Source organism: Gordionus sp. m RMFG-2023, chromosome 2 (genome assembly GCF_954871325.1).
Source record: "Gordionus sp. m RMFG-2023 chromosome 2, tfGorSpeb1-WG-v2, whole genome shotgun sequence".
Classification (NCBI taxonomy): Eukaryota; Metazoa; Nematomorpha; class Gordioida; order Chordodea; family Parachordodidae; genus Gordionus; species Gordionus sp. m RMFG-2023.
Genome location: NC_088776.1, coordinates 27,539,597 through 27,561,555, shown reverse-complemented (window position 1 = coordinate 27,561,555; position 21,959 = coordinate 27,539,597). Strand labels below are relative to the sequence as shown.

Here is a 21,959-nt window from a genome sequence, read left to right as displayed (position 1 = left end):
CTACCAGATTTATAATAATACAGTGTGTAATAAATCAGGGGTTCGAACCGACCCCGAACCCTGAGAAGAAAACCCGGGTTTTTGGGAAAAAATTTGAACCCGACCTAAACCGCGTTTATAAAATTTCAAAACCCCGAATTGAACCCGGGAATTTTATTTGAACCCGGGTTCAACCGGGTTCAGTGTATTGCTTAAATTAATATAAAATATTTGTTTAATTGTAAATACAAATATTAATAATTTACTTAACATTTTATAATATTTTCAAATTTCCAATTAAGTGAAGTGTTAATAAATTTATAAAAACTTAATTCATTTACTTTTAAAATTTATTCTCAAAAATTTCTATTGGATTGTTAACAAATTTTAAACAATTAAATTCATTTACGCCATTTATTTTTAATTTTTAACTTAATCTCTAAGATTATTAATTAGAGGAAAATGAAAGTGAACGTCAAAGTAAAAATTATTATATTGGATATTGTTAATTTAAAGAAATACGTCTAAATAAATTTTTTTTAAATCTATACAAGACTATGCTTTGTATTTTTAACTATATTTTGCCTATAAATGATAAAAAATTTATTTTTCAAATTTCTTAAACCAGAGCTGAACCCGGAACCAAACCCGGGTTAAAAATATTTCCCTGAACAACCCGAACCGACCTATTTTTTTTAACCTTAAACCGAACCTGGGCAAGGATACGCATCCCTGTAATAAATAGATGAAATGAATAAAAACTATGAATTTGATATTTTTCCATCTTTTTTCTTATGATTTGTATTGTGATTAGTTTATTTTTTAGGAAGTAACCTTCCAGACTGAATATCTAATATGATAATATGTAATAAAAATAAATAAAGATCAGTTTGGAGGGCATTTATATTTTGCAAAAATTTAGTTGAAAAAACTAACAAATTTTACGATAAATTAAATATATAAGATTATTTTTTATTTAGTGCAAATTGCATAAAAAAGTTATTCAACTAACAATCATATGATTAATTTTATATCGGCAAAAAAATAAAAAAACAATTCTCTAAGTATCGCCATATCTGTTACCTTACCGAATAGTAGGGGAAATATTTAAAAAAAAATGAATTTCAAAAACATGCAAAATTTATTATTTTTGACACCCTTTTTTTCTTTCTTTCATAAAAATTCCAATTCCTCTATTTGATATTTTCCGCTTAAATTGTAAATCATTGTTGATAAATTTGAGGTAGTATATCTTTTTTTTAACATTTATGAATATATTATAGTAGTGTAAAAAAGAATCGTTTTGCATAAAATTATAATAATAATAATTAAAGATTATAATGATAAATATAATCACGTTAATGGTTTTCTTTGGATACATTGATACGTAAGCTAAAAAAACATAATGGTTTTCTTTGGATACATTGATAAGTAAGTTAAAAAACATAATTAAATAAATTAGAGTTATTGTTATTTTCCCGATATGAAAAGTTTTAAGTATAATATAATAATGAATGAATGTATTTTGAATATGAAAAGTAAAAGAATGAATAGATCAAAATATCATCATGTTTATTCTATCATAATAATAAAATCTAATTATTGATCTAGACAACTAGACCACAATTTGAATAAAAAATTAAGACATTTCTAATTATGAAATAAAAAAAGAAAGCTCATTATTTCTGGTCATGATCCTCTAAATATCTATATTTTCGATTATAATATAAATTTTATCTGTCAAAGTAAAATTGGTTCTCGAAATAAGCTAAAAATATTTCACACCACAGATTAGCATCTTCTATATTTCCCTAAGCCACTGATTTCGCCCCCTCCCAACAAGAGCATACTACTTTAAAAAAATAGCGAGAGCAGTAGTGCATTCCTTTTTAGAGTAGATAAGGAGCATGTTATGTCGCTACTTTAAAAATTTCTATAAAAAAATAATAAATTTATTTATAAATTTTAATTTTATAGCCTTTAATTTTAATTGAATATTATAATTCAAAATTTGCTTTACCGCTAATAGAGATTAAACGTGAAAAAGAATTTTGAAACAGATGATAATAACGAAATTTCCCTATAAAATGATATTCTGGATTTATCCTTCCCCAAATTTGCAAAATATTTTCATCTTAATAAAAATTAATATAGGATTTAAATTAAGATGTATAAAATGAAGAAGTATAAAAAACATTTAAAGTTTTCATTCACAAATTTTAATATAATGATTATCTACTATTTTAATTTTAGAATACCCATACCTAAAATTTCAGAGATTAGAAAATATTTCGATAATTTTGATGTATTAGAAGAGGAAATGTGCAATAAATCAAATTTAATTCAAACTAATCAATCCTATAACATCAGAACCAGTCCTTTCAAAAATTTAATAGTCATAATTAATTTTATAATTGATACAGTTCAGCCAATTTCCTTGGTGGCAATCTGATGGCAAGAATTTTGGATAATTTTCAAGAATCTTTAATATTAGATTTATGTCTCATATATCATCACGACAGCAGATTGTTGGGATTGATGAAGTAAGTATTTATATTCTGTTCTAATACAAAGAGCAGCTAAATAAAGTTAATTAATACAAAGAGCAGCTAAATAAAGTTAATTAATCTAAAGATACATTAGCTAATAAATCAATCTTGATGGGTTATAATAATCAAATTAACATTTTTGAAATTTTTCTTGTAAAAAAGTTTATATAATTAATCGCATTGCCCGCAAGTGCTACTGTTGGGCGATTTTTTATTAAACATTTTTTTTTATAAGGTAGCATAAAAAGTAGCTAATAGCACACTTTTTTCCAAGTAGCGTTAGCGCCCTACTTTCAAAAGTAGCACTTAATAACTATGCAAGAAGATAAGATAGTACAATATTTACTTCATTAAAACATAGTGACTATAATTTAAACTATTTATAACTGTACGATTAAAATTTGATAAATAAAGAACATCAAGAAAATATGATAGAATGATAAATTTTATTTCTTAATAACAAAATTTAAAAACGTATTGCAAAAAAATATTTATATATTATTTATTACCAAGTAGATTAATTGCCAATATCAGAGACCTATAGAAATACCAATTGCACGGCCCGACCCGGATTTTTTTTTGGAAAAAATTTTTCCAGGTTTTATGTTTTCAGGCTCGAGCAGGCCAGAATTTTTATAAATATATTATATTTGTTTTTAATTTTTATAGTAATAATGGCGATTTAAAATATTTGGTTTTAAAATTTTCAGGGCCGGGCCTGCAGGTTTCTGATAAATATAAAATAAATTCTATTCCATATTTAAATGTAAAAAATAAATAGTAAATATTTAACATTATAAATGTCAAAATTACTCCCCTGAAGAAGAGTGTTCAATAATTCAAAAAAAGTTAACCCACTTAAATTTTACCAAGATATTGTACTTTAATCCTTAAAATTTTCTGAATTCTGCGTCTATCCCCTCATACTTGGTAAAAGCCGCTGGTCTAGATACCTCTTCTTAATTCAAGAAACAGAAATAAAACATTTATAATAATTACCTACCTATACACTCGAAGCACAGTTTATGGTAATATTTATCATCGACTTTGAGAACGTGTCCCTTGCAAGTCTTTGAACATTTGGCGCATTTCAATTTTGCTAAAATTTATTTTAAAGAAATATAATATTTATAATATACATTACATGTATTAATAGTACACTCGCCTAATGTCAGACCTGTGGCAAATATCTAAATCGTCCGCTTATTCATATCATCTATCTATCTATAAATATAATTAGACTAAGATTTTAAAAAAATTTGAGTGGCTCAAGTGCTCTAAGTAGGCAGGTTTAGATAAAAATAAATACAGAAGATTATCTAATAAATTTTTATAAACCTTTTCGCTTCAATCAGATATTATATAATCAAAATATTAAATACAATTTATAATAGAAATATAAACTAAAAATAAAATAAAAGTGCAACGTCTCATTATTGGGATTATAACACAACCTTTTTTAAATTAAATTATTATAAAAATTTGATAGTTTTTTTTGATTAGAAAATAATTATAGATAAAAAAAAACCTAATTTTAATAAATATAATGTATTGGAAAGATCGGAATTCATCTAATCAATATATTTTAAAATTATTTTAAACGCATAAGATTAATAAGGAGATTAAAAAATGAAATGTATTTTTGTTAATCATCGCATGGCATCACCATAATTTAAAGAGATGAGGCAGAGCTTATAATAAATCAACTAACATTCTACTGCTAGTTTTATTATCCTCCAATATTAATATCGTAAATAAAAAAAGTTGTCAAAGGGTTAAGTTTGAAAAATAGACAGGTCATTTTAGAAAAAGTTATTTATAAAGGAATGTATATATTATTTAAATATCGAAAGTTATGGAAGAGAATCGAAGACTGACTTATAATTACATTTTTTGAAGAATTACCAAAAAATCGATAAATATTAACAATAAAAATAAGATGATTTTGTTTAAATTTTATTTATTTAATATTTGTTATTAAGCATGATGCTGTAGTGGTAGGCGGCAATCATTTAAAAATGACTTATTATTATTAACAAAACTATAATAAATGGGTATTTTTAAATATCATAATTATAGTATAAATAACGTTTGTATGACATTAAATGTTCATTCATTTAAAAAATATGGTAAAACTGTTTTTGGTGCAAAGCAAATTAATTTTTATTTTGAATCTGTATAATAAAAAAAAGCATAAACATTTATATTGCATGAAGAAAAAACTTCTTGCTAATAATATTGAAATATGTACATGTATATGGGGTTAAAAATCCTATTCAATGGGAAACATAATTATTAAGTGTATTTGAATTAGAGGTCTACAAATGGCAAAATTTTCATGCCCGGTCCGGTTGGAATTTAGTTTTCACCTAATCCAGCCCAATTTGTTTCCGGCTCGATTCCAATTTATTTATAAAGGTTGTCTGGCCCGGTCCGGTTTTAAATATCCAGGCCCGGTTCGGTCCAGTTTTTCAAATACAAGGCCTAACCCGAAATATATATTTGAACAAAATAAACAACTATTTAAATATATATTTGAACAAAATAAACAACTATTTAAATATTTATTTGAACAAAATAAACAACTATTTATAATATTGGGGAGTGGAATCAAAAACACTATATAAATAACAGAATTCATCAATAAACCGAATACATTAAAAAATATATTTCTTGTTAATGATGATTTGTTCATGTTCTGAGATTAAATTAAAATCCAAGATTATGATCAAAAATTTAATAATAATGAAGATGGTCCCGTCATGCTTTTTTAAAGAGGGTTATATTTTTTATCACGCTAGGACCCGTTATATTCTTTCCCCGGTCTCACTCAAAATCAACTTTTTCTGACTTTGCATTGCCCTCACTTTTTGACCATATAGAGAAAATACAAATATTTCATTTATGATAGATAAATATATTATATAAAAATACAACATGGCTGTACCATATTAAATAAAGGATCGGCAATGATATCTATCGTTTTGGGTTATTTTATGATGTATATATATATATATATTTTATTATATATAAATAACTTTAATAATAAATTAATAAAAGGAAGTAAAATACAATTTATTTGTTGTATGTAATATTTAAAAAAATAGTTAAGAATTACTATTTTAATAAGAAAACGATTTTAAAATATCTAACAGTCACATTTTAGCGTTTTGTTAAACGGCTCGATTTAGCAAATTTTTAAAAACGATTAACTTAAGATTTTGGCCAAAAGTCAATTGCTAAAGCTTATTTATTTTGCTTACATAAGAAGAGTTTGACTTATATTGGCGAAATTTCGAGGCTTAGGTAATAATATTTTGGCTAAAATCTTGATTTGACCCTATTTAAAAATCGGCCAAATGGAGTTTTTAGCAACACTACATTTACCCATAAACATGCAAATATTTTAAATGAGATTATTAACTTATGGTGAATTAAAAAAACAAATTACACTTAATTATTCGTGAAAGTTAGTTGGTTTTTTTTATAGAAAATATTTAAATTTTTATGACATTTACTCAAAGATATGGTAAATAAAAATCAATATAAATAACGTATAGGTATTGGATCACTTTTTCTAATAAGGGGAAATATCGGATCGGTGAAAAATTTATGGATCAGCAGTGCCCTAGTTTTTATGCCTTAGTACAATATTAAATTAAAGTTAAATTTTATTCATATTGAGAAAATTATTAAATTTACAGTATATAAAAATAAAAAAGTTTTATAAAATTAAATTCTGTCTTCAATAAATCTATACGCAAAAATTGATTGAATTTTGTAGTTATTTTAATGAGGAAAGAAATTCAATTCATCAAATAAATTAATCAAAACCCCCCTTCGACCAAAAAAAATACTTTTACATTACATATCTTAAATAACTATTCTTTTAAATATTAAACATAAAATATTTGATAGCTTTTGACTTATATTAAAATTAGTGATTAATATCAAATATTTACATAGAATAATTAAAATATTTGCACATTTGAATTCCATATCATATTAACAAAAAAAGGTAATTCTCTTCTATCTTTCTTTAAAAGGAACATGCAAGCGGCCCCGAGGAACATTAATCCCCATATAAACAGAAAGAAAGAAACCAGACCCCTTCAGAATTTTAAATTTTGTATATTGGTAATATATAGTATAACTAAGAAAAAATGAAATTTTCCCAACAGTGCTTATCCGCTAAGATATTGACGTTAAAAGAGAGGAAAAATGGTACATTATTGACAAAAAGTAATTATTTATTTTCAATGTCGATAAATAATTAAGTAGAGCAATAGCATAGTTCACATAGCATATAAATAAATATGACAGAAATCTGATTAATATTTAAAACCGGATGTACCTTAGAAAACAGATTTTTTCTGTAGATGTATGAAAGAAATTTCATATTTTATGAGGTGTGATTCAGAAATTTATCTATTTAGATTAAGGATTATTCTAAAATTTTCCATTGTTTTGATAAAATATGTTAATGAAGCATAATTTAATAATTTTTATGTGCACAATAAAAAAAATCTTGTAAACTAAATTTTTAATCATTTGTATTTGTAATTTATAATCTAAAAAATATATTCTTGCTAGATGAGTTTTGCATAACTTATTTTAGATGTGCTTGAGTTTTGCATAACTTATTTTAGATGAGTTTTGTGGGGCAATGTTAAATCAAAAATAAGCACCAGAATATAATTTTCAGATTATAAATTATAAATACAAATGATTAAAAATTTAGTTTACAAGGTTTTTTTTATTGTGCACATAAATTAAAATTACTAAATATATGCTTCATTAACATATTTTATAAAAATATTGGAAAATTTTAGAATAACCCTTTATCTAAATAAAGGTTAAATTTATTATACATCCATTATATCGAATAAAGGAGAAAGTTCTGATTCCCCATTATTCTTGAGGGCTATCAGTTAGTATTTTTATAATACAGTGTTGTGATGATTTAATGAAACGTGTTGACGATTAAATTAAAACTCATCCATATAAAAATATTTTGTTTGCAAAAATAATTAAAATAACACAAGGAAGAATAAAAGAATTTTCGATAATGCATTGTCTATATTTTAATTATTTTTGCAAACAAAATATTTTTATATGGGATGGGTTTTAATTTAATCGTCAATATGTTTCCTTAAATCAACACAACACTGTAGAATATAAATTACCTATATCTAAAAATTATAATATAAACCATTATGAAAAAATGATAGATATTATGGCTGCCAGATGCTTCGGTTTAGTCAGGATATCCGACTTGAGTGTTTTTATATTGTACATACAGGACAACAAAAATGAATTTTGATCCGAGATATGGGGTAAAAAAAATCTCGTGCAATATTTTCGGTTTTATTTACACTGAAAATCTGTGACTCATTACAAATTAACTACTCGCATTATCTGAACATAAGAGCTCCCGTTAGTCGGCATTGCTATTCACTCCCGTTACGTGAAAGTGGGAGATGGATTTTAGGGGGACAAAGAGAAGGAAACAGAAGGAAGAAATAATTTTAAAAAAAGATATGAAAGAGGAATTCTAAAAAAATATATTTATACTTTATGAATTGACGGTTATAGATTTTAAACACAGTCGCTTAGACAAATTGGCCTCCGAATGTCAATATCAAGTGATGTAAGGAAGTAATTTTTATTTTAGTTAACTACCAATATACAATATTTCAAAAAATTGGGTCGGGTTGAAACCTTGGTTGATTAAATATAGAATTCACCTTATATATGATTTAAGAGAAAAAAAAATGCCGATTTGATTTTATAACCATCTCCGGTTTTCTATTTGCTATTTAAAATTTTTTGACAATATTTAAAATTATATAATTTTAAAGTTCTATCATTATGCTATATAAAAATATTAATGACTCTTCTAGCTCAATTATATCCAAAGATATCTATAATTAAAAGGAGTGCATTTTGTACAAAGCCTAATTTTTTTGTCATTTGGAGGATCATTCTAAAAGATGTTTTGAGCTGAGGGCTAAAATTTAATTTTTTTCTTTGTTATAATATGTACAAACTCTTATACAAATTTTAAAATCGTTTTTTTTGTTGATTTGTCATAGAATATATAAATATTAAGTCTGTGCCAATCCACATATTTTTCACCAATCCGATCCGATATTTATATTGATTTTTCACTACCCTCCATTGAACCAATTGTAATTAAGAAATCAATATCTTTTATGCAAAAAATAGAATTAGGCATTTAATTTAATCTTTTATTCTACAATTAACTAATTTAAAAAAAAATATTTAATAATATATCCATTTTATGTTGGTATGAATTATAAAATTGTAATATTTAATATATAAAATTATATATTAGAATTTTTTAATAAATATGAGAGCTTCTAGATTTTCTGGCAATAAGCTTCTATGATATGGACTATCTATATCCCCTGCTGTACTGAAGATAGACTCCGATGATTTCACAGACAACGCATTTTGCAAAATTATCTTTGTCTATCAGATACTATATTTATAAAAATTCTTTTATTAAAAGTTTATATAACAAAATTGGCGTTATTATTTAAAAAGATTTAATATAAATGAAACTTTGGGTGTTACTTTCTATTTTTATAAAAACTTTAAAAATACTGTAAATCTATTTAAAAAAATAAATAAAATTTAAGGTGTGTTGTGCATTTGCATTGTTTAAAAAAATTATTTAAAAAATATTATTAATGTAAAATAAATATACATAAAATTTTTAAAAAAAGTAAAAAGATCGGATTGAATTTTTACAGGTATCGGCCGGTTACTATATTTTTAGAAAACGCTAAATATCGATGCCGATCCAATTCGATATTTAATATCGGCACAGCACTAATAAATATTTTAATAATTTTTTTCCCAGCCCTGTCGGTTAATTTTTGCCCAGCTTAAATAAATTTTATTGATGTTATCAATGCCAGATTGTTAGATCGTCGTTCGATCGTATTTTGGCAAATTATCGGATTAATAATTTTCGCTTAAAATGAGGATCGTGATCGAGATCATTTTGTTAATAAACGATCCTTTGACCCTTTTAAAAATTTATAAAAAATTTTTTTTTTAAATTAATTTTTAACTAAAATTAAAATATTATTTATAATAAAATCTCCATCATATTTTTTGAATCCACCATACTTTATATTAATTTTAATCAAGACAAGATTTACTAAAAATTTATGAATAAACAATACTTTAGGCATTTCTAATTTTTTAATCAAATTTTCACATTTAAATAAATTTCTAGGGCTGTGCCAATCCACAAATTTTTTAACGATCCGATCCTTTGGATATTACTAAAATACTTATCCGATTACAATACTGATCCAATATTTATATTGATTTTTCTTTATCATCTATCTTATTAATAAAATAATTATGTAATATTGCAAAGAATAGAATATTGCATATTACAAAAATTATTTTAAATTTTTAAAAAATTCATTATAAAAGTGAGTATCAACATAAGCATTTAAGAAAAATATTCAACATAATAATAAATGAAGGAAAAAAACTGCAATTTAATATAAAATAATTGATTACATTTAACCCGTTACTGGTTAACGGTGCATATATGCACCACCTCCTATATACCTTATTTTAACATAGTAGTTTTTTTTTTAAAAATAATAAAAAAGATTTTTATATAGTTCAGACATTGTACTTCAAAACTGGAAAAGAAAAATATGAAAAAAATATTTTTTTATGCCCCTAAGAAACCCTCAAACTTTGCGAATTTATGAGGTCTAAAATGCAAAATTTTCTAAGTGATCTCACGAGCATATTATAAAATTATTTCGATGAAAACTAGTGTGTATATATTCTTTATAGATATATCAATATTTATCAATCATTTTTGAATTTTTAAATAATTAATATTTTAGTAGGTAACCACATAAAGTTGACTGGTGCATATATGCACCGTTAACCATCTAGCAGTATATATTATTTAAAAAAATTCAAACAAATGAAATTTAACATAATGAATTATAATTTTTTATATTATACTTAAAACCACTACCGTCACTAAGGGTGGGAAGGGGAGGGGTGGGTGGCTCGAGCCCCTTAAGAATTTTTAAAAAAAATTTTATACCCAAAAAAGACCTTTTGAAAATAATTTAAAAAAATTTTTTTCCCCTGAGATTAAATCGAATAATATATTGTTCCTATTATAATTTTTTATCCCGATCAAATTATATGAAATTATTAGGTTCATAAATATTCAAAAGTTTAAAATTATTTTTAGCCTCTTCCTTTCTGAAGATTTTATTTTATTTATATAAAATATTATGCACCTGTTTTGTCAATTCAATCAAAATTATCAAAATAATAGATGACTAATAAAAAAATCAAGATTCTACGAAAATAATTTGTCTAGATATTTAATTTTTAATAAATTTTTTTAATGAAACGTTTTCTAACAATTGAACAAGCGCTTGCTCAACTTTTTGAAGAGGAACCAATTGAAGAAAGAGATATGGTTATAATTCCGCCAAACCCCTCTGCAGTTAGTGATGAAGAAGATTTCGATGAAAATGACTTAACAAATGTCGGAGTTTTGCCTTCAGATACAGCTGGAGAATTGGAGATTCATAATTCAGTTGATGACGACCTTCCAGAACCATATTCTACAAGAAGCTATTCTCGAATTTCTCACAATTTAAAATGGAGAAAAACGGATGCAATATATTCTTCAAGCCCTTTCAATGGAGAAAAGGAAGATGTAATAAAACTTGAAAATGATTTACATGGTAAAAGTCCATCAGATATATTTTGTTTAATTTTCGACGAAGACTTATATTCCCTAATTGTAGAACAAAGTAATATTTATGCTAAACAAATGAATAGACCTAACATATGCATAACCATCCAAGATATTCAGAGATTTATTGGAATTCTATTATTTACTGGATATCATTCTCTCCCACAAGAAAGAATGTACTGGTCTAATGACAGCGATATTTCTATTCCAATAATCCAGGATACAATGACCCAATTACAATTTCGAAATTTGAAATATAATATCCATTTGGCAGACAATACTAAAATAGATATACATGATAGATTTTATAAAGTTAGGCCTTACATTAATATATTGAATAATAAATTTCAGCAATTCGGAATTTTTAAACATCATTTATCAATAGATGAACAGATGATACCATATCGAGGAAGACATTCTTGCAAAATGTTCATAAAAGGAAAACCAATTAGATTCGGATACAAGTCTTGGATATTGGCCTCTTCCGACGGTTACGTATTCTCATTTGATATATATCAAGGAAAAAGCGAAAATAAATATGAATATGGATTAGGTGGAAATGTAATCATAAAATTATTAAAGGCATTGCAAAAACCAAATTATCATAAAATATATTTTGATAATTTCTTTACATCATTTAAACTCTTGTCATACTTAAAACAAATGGGATATTTTGCAACTGGAACTGTGAGGGACAATAGAATAGAGCATTGCCCAGTTGAATCTATAAAGGTTGTAGCAAAAAAAGAAAGAGGATATTATGATTATAGGTTTGAAAAATTAAACGAAATATTTGTAGTTCGTTGGAATGATAATTCGGTGGTGACCGTTGCATCGACATGCCACACTATCTCTTTGCTTTCTAATGTTTCAAGGTATTCTAAGAAAATATCTTCTAAAATAAAAATTCCTCAGCCAAATATGGTAACTGCTTATAACAAACACATGGGTGGAGTTGATCTATGTGATAATCTAATATCTACATATAGAATAAAAATAAGAGGAAAAAAATGGTGGTGGCCAATATTCACCAATTTTATTGATGTAGCTTTGGTAAATTCATGGAAAATCTGGAAATTCGTGAATCGAGATGACAAGAAGAGTTTGCTTGCATTTAGACGAGAAGTTACTAACTACCTCCTTCGAACGCCAGTAAAAATTGAAAAAAATTCAAGTACAGGTCACGCCAGCCAGTTTGCATTACAGTGTGAAAACCCTATTGATTCATCTGGACATTATTTTTCCAAAATTATAGATGGAAAAAGACGAAGCAGATATTGCCATACGCACTCAAGATATATGTGCCAAACATGTCAAATCGCACTCCATATTAAATGTTTCAAGGATTTTCATAATATATAAACATTTTCTCGTTTTTATTATAAATTACAAAAAAAGAATAAAGATATTTGTTGTTTTTTTGATCTTATAGTATTTTATATAATTTTTATCTTTTTTAACCTCTTAATGGTTAACGGTGCATATATGCACCAGGCTAGATTTTCTATTTAGGATTATTTTTTTTGGCTGATTTTTTTAGAATATCATATTTGAGCATTAATCAATATAATTTGAAAAAATTGAGCATTTTTATCCACTAGAAAAATCTTGACCATTAATGGGTTAAAGGGGCCCTTTGTTATAAAAAAATAAATAGGGCTTAACATTGCAGTGTCTTTTATGATGGATATTAGCAATTAATATCATAAAATAGAAATTTTTAGCAGATACTGATCCTGGCAGTGCTGGTATTAAACATAATTAGAGATTTTTATATATTGGAATTGGCACAAGATTGGCAATAACCTTTTAATGCATAACTATCTTGGAATATTAATTAAACTAAATTTATTTAAATTAAATTTAGGGTTTTGTCAATATTTATTCTGATATTAAAATACTAGTTATAAATGTGAATATCTCAGAATAACTACAAGATAAACAGTAATTTATTAAACAAATCATTTAAAGAAAATTCACCATCAGCAAATGATTAAGCTTAGTTGTGAATTGTTGTTAACAAATATTTGCCAATCCAATCCAGAACAAATTCTTCATCAGCTAATTCTGACTCCTTATAATAAAGGTTTTAATGTTATATCGATATTCCAAGATGTTTATAAAAAAATTAGCTGGAAATCTAATGCCAATTCTAAAATATACACATTTATAAACAGGTCATTATTGGCAAAAATATCAGCACAGTCCTAGTTAAAGTATATATTTTTAAATTTAATAATAAAAAAATTACAAGATAAATTTTTGATTATAAATTTATAAAAATATACATATCTAAAAATATATTCCATATATCAAGCAAAATATTTTTAACATTAGCAATGAAATGAGCCTATGTTATGGATCAGTTTTTAACAATAAATTTAATTTTCAATATTCATGTTTTTGGATAAAAAATTAGTTGACAATTCTGATATATATCAGGTCATTTTAACATACACAACTATACATCTGCCCAGCAAGCATTTCTGCTGATCACATATATAATTGATATTAGCATTTTTAAATTTAATGCACCCCTGCCTAATGTCTTAGATAGTGATAGTTAAAAGAAAAGGTTTTAAGAACTTGTCAATATAAATTAGGATTTAAACTAATTTATTATTAATTATCTTAATATAAACTTATGTAAGAAAACATTAATTTCATGTAAAAATAAAATTAGCCAATGTTAAAATTAAATATACAAGAAAAATGAAAATTTCATTTAAATGTATATAAGCAAATTTTATTATTTATATAATTCGGAACATGGTCTTAAATTTATTAAGATTGTTTATAAATATATATTGTTTTACCCATGTAAGTAATTTGAATAACTATATAAATATTTAAGATATTAATGTCATAATATTATCCTTCAAAATTTTTCAAATAATGACATAAATTTTATCGATTTAAGCTGAACATAGCAAAAATATATGAAATAAAGGAATAAGAAAAGTGCAAACTGAAAATGGCGAGTTAATAAAAAATTAAGGAATATATAGAAGTTTGGAAAAAATGGTATATTGACATTCTGTCAAAAATCATGCAACCTGTTAAACATGTTGATAGTCGCAGGATATTGCCAGATACCAATTATTTGACGTAATAGATGAGATAATAGATTTTATAATATAATATCTTAAATCCAAATTATTCTCATTGATCGTGTGGTAAACCAAACTGTGAATTATAAAACATTACAATTTAATTTTACATTTAGAAATTTCCAAGATGAATCGAGTTTTTGGTCTTAAAATAAATATCTTGATGATATTCCAAATCAAATTAACTTAGTTAAAAAAAAATTTCAAATATGCAATAATTTAGATAAATCAAAAAATAATTTAAATGTAATTAATTTTTTTTATAATATTTTTAATATATTGATAATAAAATAAATGAAACCAATATTTTATTAACTTTTTCAAATGAAGGCAAGAAATACTTTAGCACATTTATTAAATAATATATTATCAAAATATTATCTATTTTATAATACTACTGATAATAAAATATACTAAGATTTTAACCAGAATAATATTATGTACCTATATAATATTTTAATGCAAATTAATTTAGCTTGGAGCATTTTTTTTGTTTTTACTGAAATCATTTCAGCAATTTTATCATGATACATATTTTTATGATGATGTGTTTTTTAACGCTGTTAAATGACCAGATATTAGTCGATTATGTACCTCAAGATTTAGCTAATTGAAGTCTAAACCTTTCTTCCATCTATAAGCGAAATCTGCAGTCTTATATAATATTCTAAAATCTTAATCGAGGCGTTTCTAAAAATCGACTAATATCTGGTCATTTAACAGCGTTAAAAAACACATCATCATAAAAATATGTATCATGATAAAATTGCTGAAATGATTTCAGTAAAAACAAAAAAAAATGCTCCAAGCTAAATTAATTTGCATTAAAATATTATATATATTTTTTTAAATATCGCCGGGGTGGCCTAATGGGTAAGATGTAGGCTTGGAAACACGAGTATGAACAAGGACGTGGGTTCAATCCTGGTAAGAACCATAAAAACTTTCAAGTTTTTCTTCGATGACTGATGTGTAAAGACATATGGTATGATGAATTTCGGAGCTTAGAGATGACACCCCGGTCACCGACAGGCCTGGACAGCCGAGTGCTAAGGATACCTGTCCAATAAACAAATGAAGGACACAAATGAAAATATGAATATGAAAGCTAGGGCGTTCCCTCCATGCGACGCGCTCCATCCTGTGAAAAATAAAGTAAAGGTCAAAGCAAAGAAGACATATAAATTGTACTATAATGGACTTGTTAGCAATAGGAACGGTGTCGGCATCATCCTCAGCCAAGACCTAACTGTTGTAACTGTTGAAAAAAAGAAGAAATAAATTTAATATAATACATCAAATGTCAGTTATTTTCTGACAGGGAAATTAAGTTTTCCTTGGGGGAAGAAGAGGAGATAGGGATCACGGGGTGTGTTTCATTGTTCGGAAAAACCCGTAGTTGGAGATTAAGAGATATTGGATTAGATGTCAGCTGTGGACCTTTGAGAAATGAAGAATTGGATAATTATATTATGTTATATTTTTCTACATATTTTATGATAGATTGTTGTAATTTTATTGGAAATGAAGATAATTATGTTAAATATGGATCGTCGTTAATGGTCAATGGTATTTATTTAATATTATTAGAAAGAATTATTTTGGGTTGTTAAGTTATATATTAAGTTATATAATTGAGAGTAAAGGGCATTTTTATTATATTTAAGGTAACTTGTAATATTGTTGCTAGCTGACCAAGATCGAAAGAGTGGGTTGATTCGGTTTTAAAGTAAAACAAAATTTTTGTTGTATACATATTACATAAGAGAAGTTTTGACAAGGCAATGTACTAAAAACTATACAGATTCATGAGTTTAAGGATTTCTATACTTTTATATTTAACTTAAAAGGTGTAAGATAGAAAGTATGTAATGAGTATTAGGCAGAAATATGGAAATAAGATCAGGAATTTAAGACAGTAATATTTGGTATATTATCTTATGTCTAGATGTATAAGGTACATATAATTTTGATCATTATTTGGTATGCCTTAAAACTCATTGAATGGTGTTATAGGTATTCCGTCATAGGAAGCTGAAAGACCTCATGAACAGCAGGACAGAAAGGATTGTTAAATATTTAAATATGTGAAATTTATGAAAATATATATGGATATTGACTTTTGTAATAAAGTGTGTATTATTTAATTATGCATTTTGGGTTTGTAAAGGGATGAATATGTATGGGATAATTTATTATTAATTAAGGTTAATATATTGCATAGGTAACATATGATATATTTAACTATGTATTATTATTTATAATGTTAATATATTGTATAGGTAACATATGATATATTTAATTATGAATGAGAATTTGTGGATAGTTATTTTGATTTAGCGTCTGCATTTAGTGTATATATAAATTGGATAGGAATTTGTATGATACATTAGATGGTGTATAATATTTTTTTTTCCAAATTATGAAATCTTTATATTTAATATATATATATTTTTTTTTAAATTATAAATTTTTATAAGAAGTTTTATTTGCAATTATTATATTATTTGTGAGGTATGCAATGATGTAAAGGGAAAATATTTTTACAGATAAGGTCAGCCCGTGTTGATGGGTATGCCTTGAAGTGAGAATATTGTTTAGTTTGCATACTGGAGAAAGTTTTTTTTTTGGTGTAAATTTTTTTTAATTTATGCTGCATTACATTTTTTTTATTTTTGTAATAATTTTTTAGCACATCACATTTTACTATTTAATTATGAACATATTTTTTAAAGAAAAGACTCAAATTATTTTATATTGTGATGGTATATTAAAAATTCTTTACATATATACCATATAGCCCATTAAATTCTCAATTGTTGTTATTTTGCATTCTACATTTTTGTGAATTTGTGCTAACTGTGATGACAGAGTTAGGTAGAAATGGTATATTTTTCTAAGGATACTGAGTAATTCCTAGATGGGAAATATTGTATTTTCTACGTATTATATTTGTTCCTTCATATAAAATATTAAATGTATTTGTATATGGATATATTGTAATTTTAGGTAGAATTTTTGTTTGGCAGAGTTTCGCAATTATTTGTAATACCTAAGGATGGATTTTTCTATTCATTTTAGGAAATATTTACATAAATGTAGCTTTGTTTTTTTACATGACAGAAGGAAAATTACATGTGTTGAAATTGCATTTCACACACAGACAATATGTTCACATTACATTATTATATGTAATATCATTATTTCTTAATTACCATGAATCATATCCAAATAATGTGTATTATAGCTCATATTTCCCAAATGTCTTAAAATGAATGAATTATTATGTTTTGCTGATATTACATTGTCCATATTAATGTTGCATAGATTATAAATGCAGATACCCCAATGTACAGGTCATTATTGATAATATGTGTTTTCGCGATTATATATTGAAAGGTATCGGCGATATTATATTATAAATCATCATAAGGGAAGACGATTCGACAAATTCCCTGAACGTCTTCAAGGCGTCTCGATACAATTCAAAAAGGTGATTCGATACAATTCAAAGGGGTGATTCTATACAATTCAAAGATGTGATTCGATACAACAACACCACAGAGAGAGGGACGCTGGGCTTGTGAAGGGTGGGCGTGTTGTAACTGTTGAAAAAAAGAAGAAATAAATTTAATATAATACATCAAATGTCAGTTATTTTCTGACAGGGAAATTAAGTTTTCCTTGGGGGAAGAAGAGGAGATAGGGATCACGGGGTGTGTTTCATTGTTCGGAAAAACCCGTAGTTGGAGATTAAGAGATATTGGATTAGATGTCAGCTGTGGACCTTTGAGAAATGAAGAATTGGATAATTATATTATGTTATATTTTTCTACATATTTTATGTTAGATTGTTGTGGTTTTATTGGAAATAAAGATAATTATGTTAAATATGGATCGTCGTTAATGGTCAATGGTATTTATTTAATATTATTAGAAAGAATTATTTTGGGTTGTTAAGTTATATAATTGAGAGTAAAGGGCATTTTTATTATATTTAAGGTAACTTGTAATACTAACCTCTTCAGTAGTAGAAGTCAACAGGATCTCTGATAGACTATGAAGATAAAACTCTGCATTGGTCAATCAATACTACACATCCTATCAGTATATGCTCCTCAAACGGGTTGCAAGGAAGAAGAGAAAGATGACTTTAGAGCTATCCTTGATGAAGCTATAATGGAAATCCCTAAGGATGACCTAGTCATAATTGGTGGTGACTTAAATGTAGCTACAAAAGGCATCATGGTGGTTTTGGATACGGAGAAAGAAATGATGAAGGAGAGCACGTACTGAAATTTGCGCAAGGCTTCGACCTTGCCATAACCAACACCTACTATAGGAAAAAAGACAGTCATTAAATAACATATGAAAGTGGTACTAGGAAAACACAGATAGATTACATGCTAATCTCTCGCAGAAGATTAAAAGATGTAATAGACTGCAAAGTCATCCCAGGAGAAGATATCGCCGCACAACACAAGCTACTAATCATGGATTTACAAATCTCAAATAAATCCACTCAAAATAAGATAAAACTGGAACCATGCATCAAATGGGGCAAATTAAAAACAATGACAGATGCCTTTGCAATCAATGCAAACATTGAAACAATAAATTGCTCACAAGTCAGTGAAAAAATCTGGACAGACCTTTCATCCAGATTAATAGACATTGCAAAATCGACGCTAGGCTTGACAAGAGGAGGCAACAAATCACACAAAGAACTATGGTGGTGGAATCAAGAGGTACAAACCACTATACAGGAGAAAAAAGCCCTTTATAAAATATGGTACAAATTCAAAAATGCAGATGACAAGTCAAGATACAAAAAATCCAGGAGATTAGCTACAAAGGCGGTGGCTAGGGCCAAATCTATGGCATACGATGACATGTACGAAGATCTACATACCAAAGAAGGGCAAAATAAAATATACAGATTAGCCAAACAGCGAGAAAAGAACTCTAGGGATAAGTAATCAAAAATAAAGATGGGAAATTGATAATAAAGGAAAAAGAAATAATGAAAAGATGGGAAGAATATTTTCAGGAGCTTCTTAACTTTAATTCCCACATATTGCATCTCGATGAACACTCCCCTTGTCAAAACCTTGTACAACCTATAACGGAACAAGAAATAATCACATGCCTCAAGCATATGAAAAACAACAAAGCTAGGGGTCCAGACGATATTTGAATAGAAAGCCTTAAAGCACTAGGAGATGATGGAATACATCTCCTCACAAATCTGTACAATAAAATATTTGGAAATGAAGAGGTTCCCCAAAAATGGAGGAAGAGCTATCTAGTTCCTATCTTCAAAAATAAAGGAGATCCACACAATTGTCAAAATTACAGGGGCATAAAACTAATGTCACACTGTCTAAAACTATACGAAAAAATAATAGAAAAAGATTAAGAGATATAATCGAAATAGGAGAGACACAGTTTGGCTTTATGCCTGGAAGATCAACAACCGATGTTATCCATGCAATTAGGCAAATGAGTGAAAAATACAGAGAAAAGAACAAAAAGCTACACATGGTCTTTCTCGATCTAGAAAAGGCCTTCGATAGAATCCCAAGAAAACTTATCTGGTGGGCGCTACGCCACAAAAAAGTTCCCGAAAAATATATAAGAATAATACAGGATATGTATATGGGACATACAACAATGGTCCGTAGCACAACAGGTACTTCAGCAGGCTTCACAATAGCCGAAGGAGTTCATCAAGGATCGGCTCTCAGCCCACTTCTCATCATTACAGTAATAGATGAGCACAGTCTATACCTCAAACAGTCCCGTGGAATATGATATTTAGTATTGATATAAATGATTGGCAGATATCCGCAATTAAAAGCTGCAAATATTTGGGCTCCACTATACAAACAAACGGCACAATAGAAAAAGAGAAAAAGAATAAGATTAATCAAGGGTGGTTAAAGTGGAGATCTTTATCTGGAGTGCTATTTGACAAAAGAATCCCACACAAATTAAAGGGAAAAATCTACAGTTCCATAGTACAACCAACTATTCTATATAGTTCGGAAACATGGCCAACCAAAGAATCAGACGAGAGAAGTCTACAAACTATGGAGATGAGAATGCTGAGGATAATTGCTGGGGTAACAAGAAAGGATAAGGTGCGCAGTACAAGAATACTAAATAGTTTAAAGGTAGTGCCCATTAAGACTAAGTTAATGGTAAACAGACTTAGGTGGTATGGGCACACAATGAGAAGGCCTATGAACTACATAGGAAATAAAGTTGAAAGTTTGGAAGTGATGGGCAAACGTAAAAGAGGAAGGCCAAAACTTCAATGGGGCCATAAAGTTAGAGCCAATATAAAGAAGTATAAAATAGATAAAAGAGATTGTATGAATAACATAAAGTGGAGAGAGATGTTGAAGGAGCTTATCACCAGAAAAGGTGAAAGCTAAAGAGAAAAAAAAAATATATATTTTTTTAAATATATAAAAATACTATATTTTTTTTAAATAGTAAATATATATATAAATAATAAATAAAATTATATATATATATATATAAATATTTGCAAATATTTATTTTAGATTAAAAAAATAAAGTTTCATAAGAATTATAACAATTAAAATATTTTTCATACAAGACAAATCAATTAGTATTTGTTTAATACTTCAGACATGACATCTTTTATATACCATTTAAGATTTACATATTACAACTCTACAACTCTAGAACTAAAATAAATAAATTTTATTTTATAAACTGCTAATTATATTGGCCAATAGAATATATATTTATAAAAAAAAATTTTTTTTCCTAATTATAAAATTTCGTCTCTCTTATAGTTTTTTGGGACTAACAAATCATGTGTTCTACTCGATATATAAAATTAAGTAACTGTCTAAAAATATTTAATAAAATATATTTTTAATTAAATTTAAAATAATAATATAACAATAATGGTATTCTTAGAGTAAAAGCAGGGTTAATGATAGTAGGTATTGCCTTAAGGTGTAACCTATCAAATTTATATTTTGTTTATTTTTCATTTGGAGGTACTACCAAATTTATTTATAATATATATTTAATAAATCGTGAATTTTGAAAAGCATTTATTGCCTAATCGGCTAGTACGTCACTTAACAATTCAATGGTTTTATGTCGAATGCCAGCAAAGACCATGTTTTTTTAATCCAAATATAGGAGGCCGGACTCGACTATGTGATTCCGTTACTATATATGCTAAATAATAAGGGTCTTATTCATGGACGAAGCGTCCATAGAAGCAATGGAAGCATTGCTTACCTTTAAATTTTTTTTACAAAATTCTTAGATAAACTTAATATAATCTTTATACTATGCTAAAAAAATAATAAAATTACTTCCTTAAAATAATTAATATATTTTTTATAACGTTAAAAAGATTTATAATATTTTACTACGATAAAAAATTTACGTTAAAAAATATACTATTATTTTTACTACGTTCAAAAATTTACTATTATTTTTACTACGTAAAAAAATTTACTATTATATTTACTATGTTAAAAA

General features: G+C 26.4%; 1 protein-coding gene across 2 annotated transcripts in view; it reads right to left on the bottom strand.

Moving 5' to 3' along the window:
- LOC135923181 (actin-binding LIM protein 1-like) overlaps positions 1-14,291 on the bottom strand; it is a 69,566-nt gene extending 55,275 nt beyond the window's left edge. For both annotated transcript variants that reach the window (XM_065457789.1, XM_065457788.1), the window contains exons 1-2: positions 14,130-14,291; positions 3,532-3,627 (exon numbers count right to left, since the gene is read on the bottom strand). In XM_065457789.1, coding sequence (XP_065313861.1) covers positions 3,532-3,627; positions 14,130-14,133 — 100 coding nt within the window. In that variant the 5' untranslated portion in view covers positions 14,134-14,291. The remainder of the gene's footprint in view (positions 1-3,531; positions 3,628-14,129) is intronic.
- Positions 14,292-21,959: the final 7,668 nt, after the last annotated feature.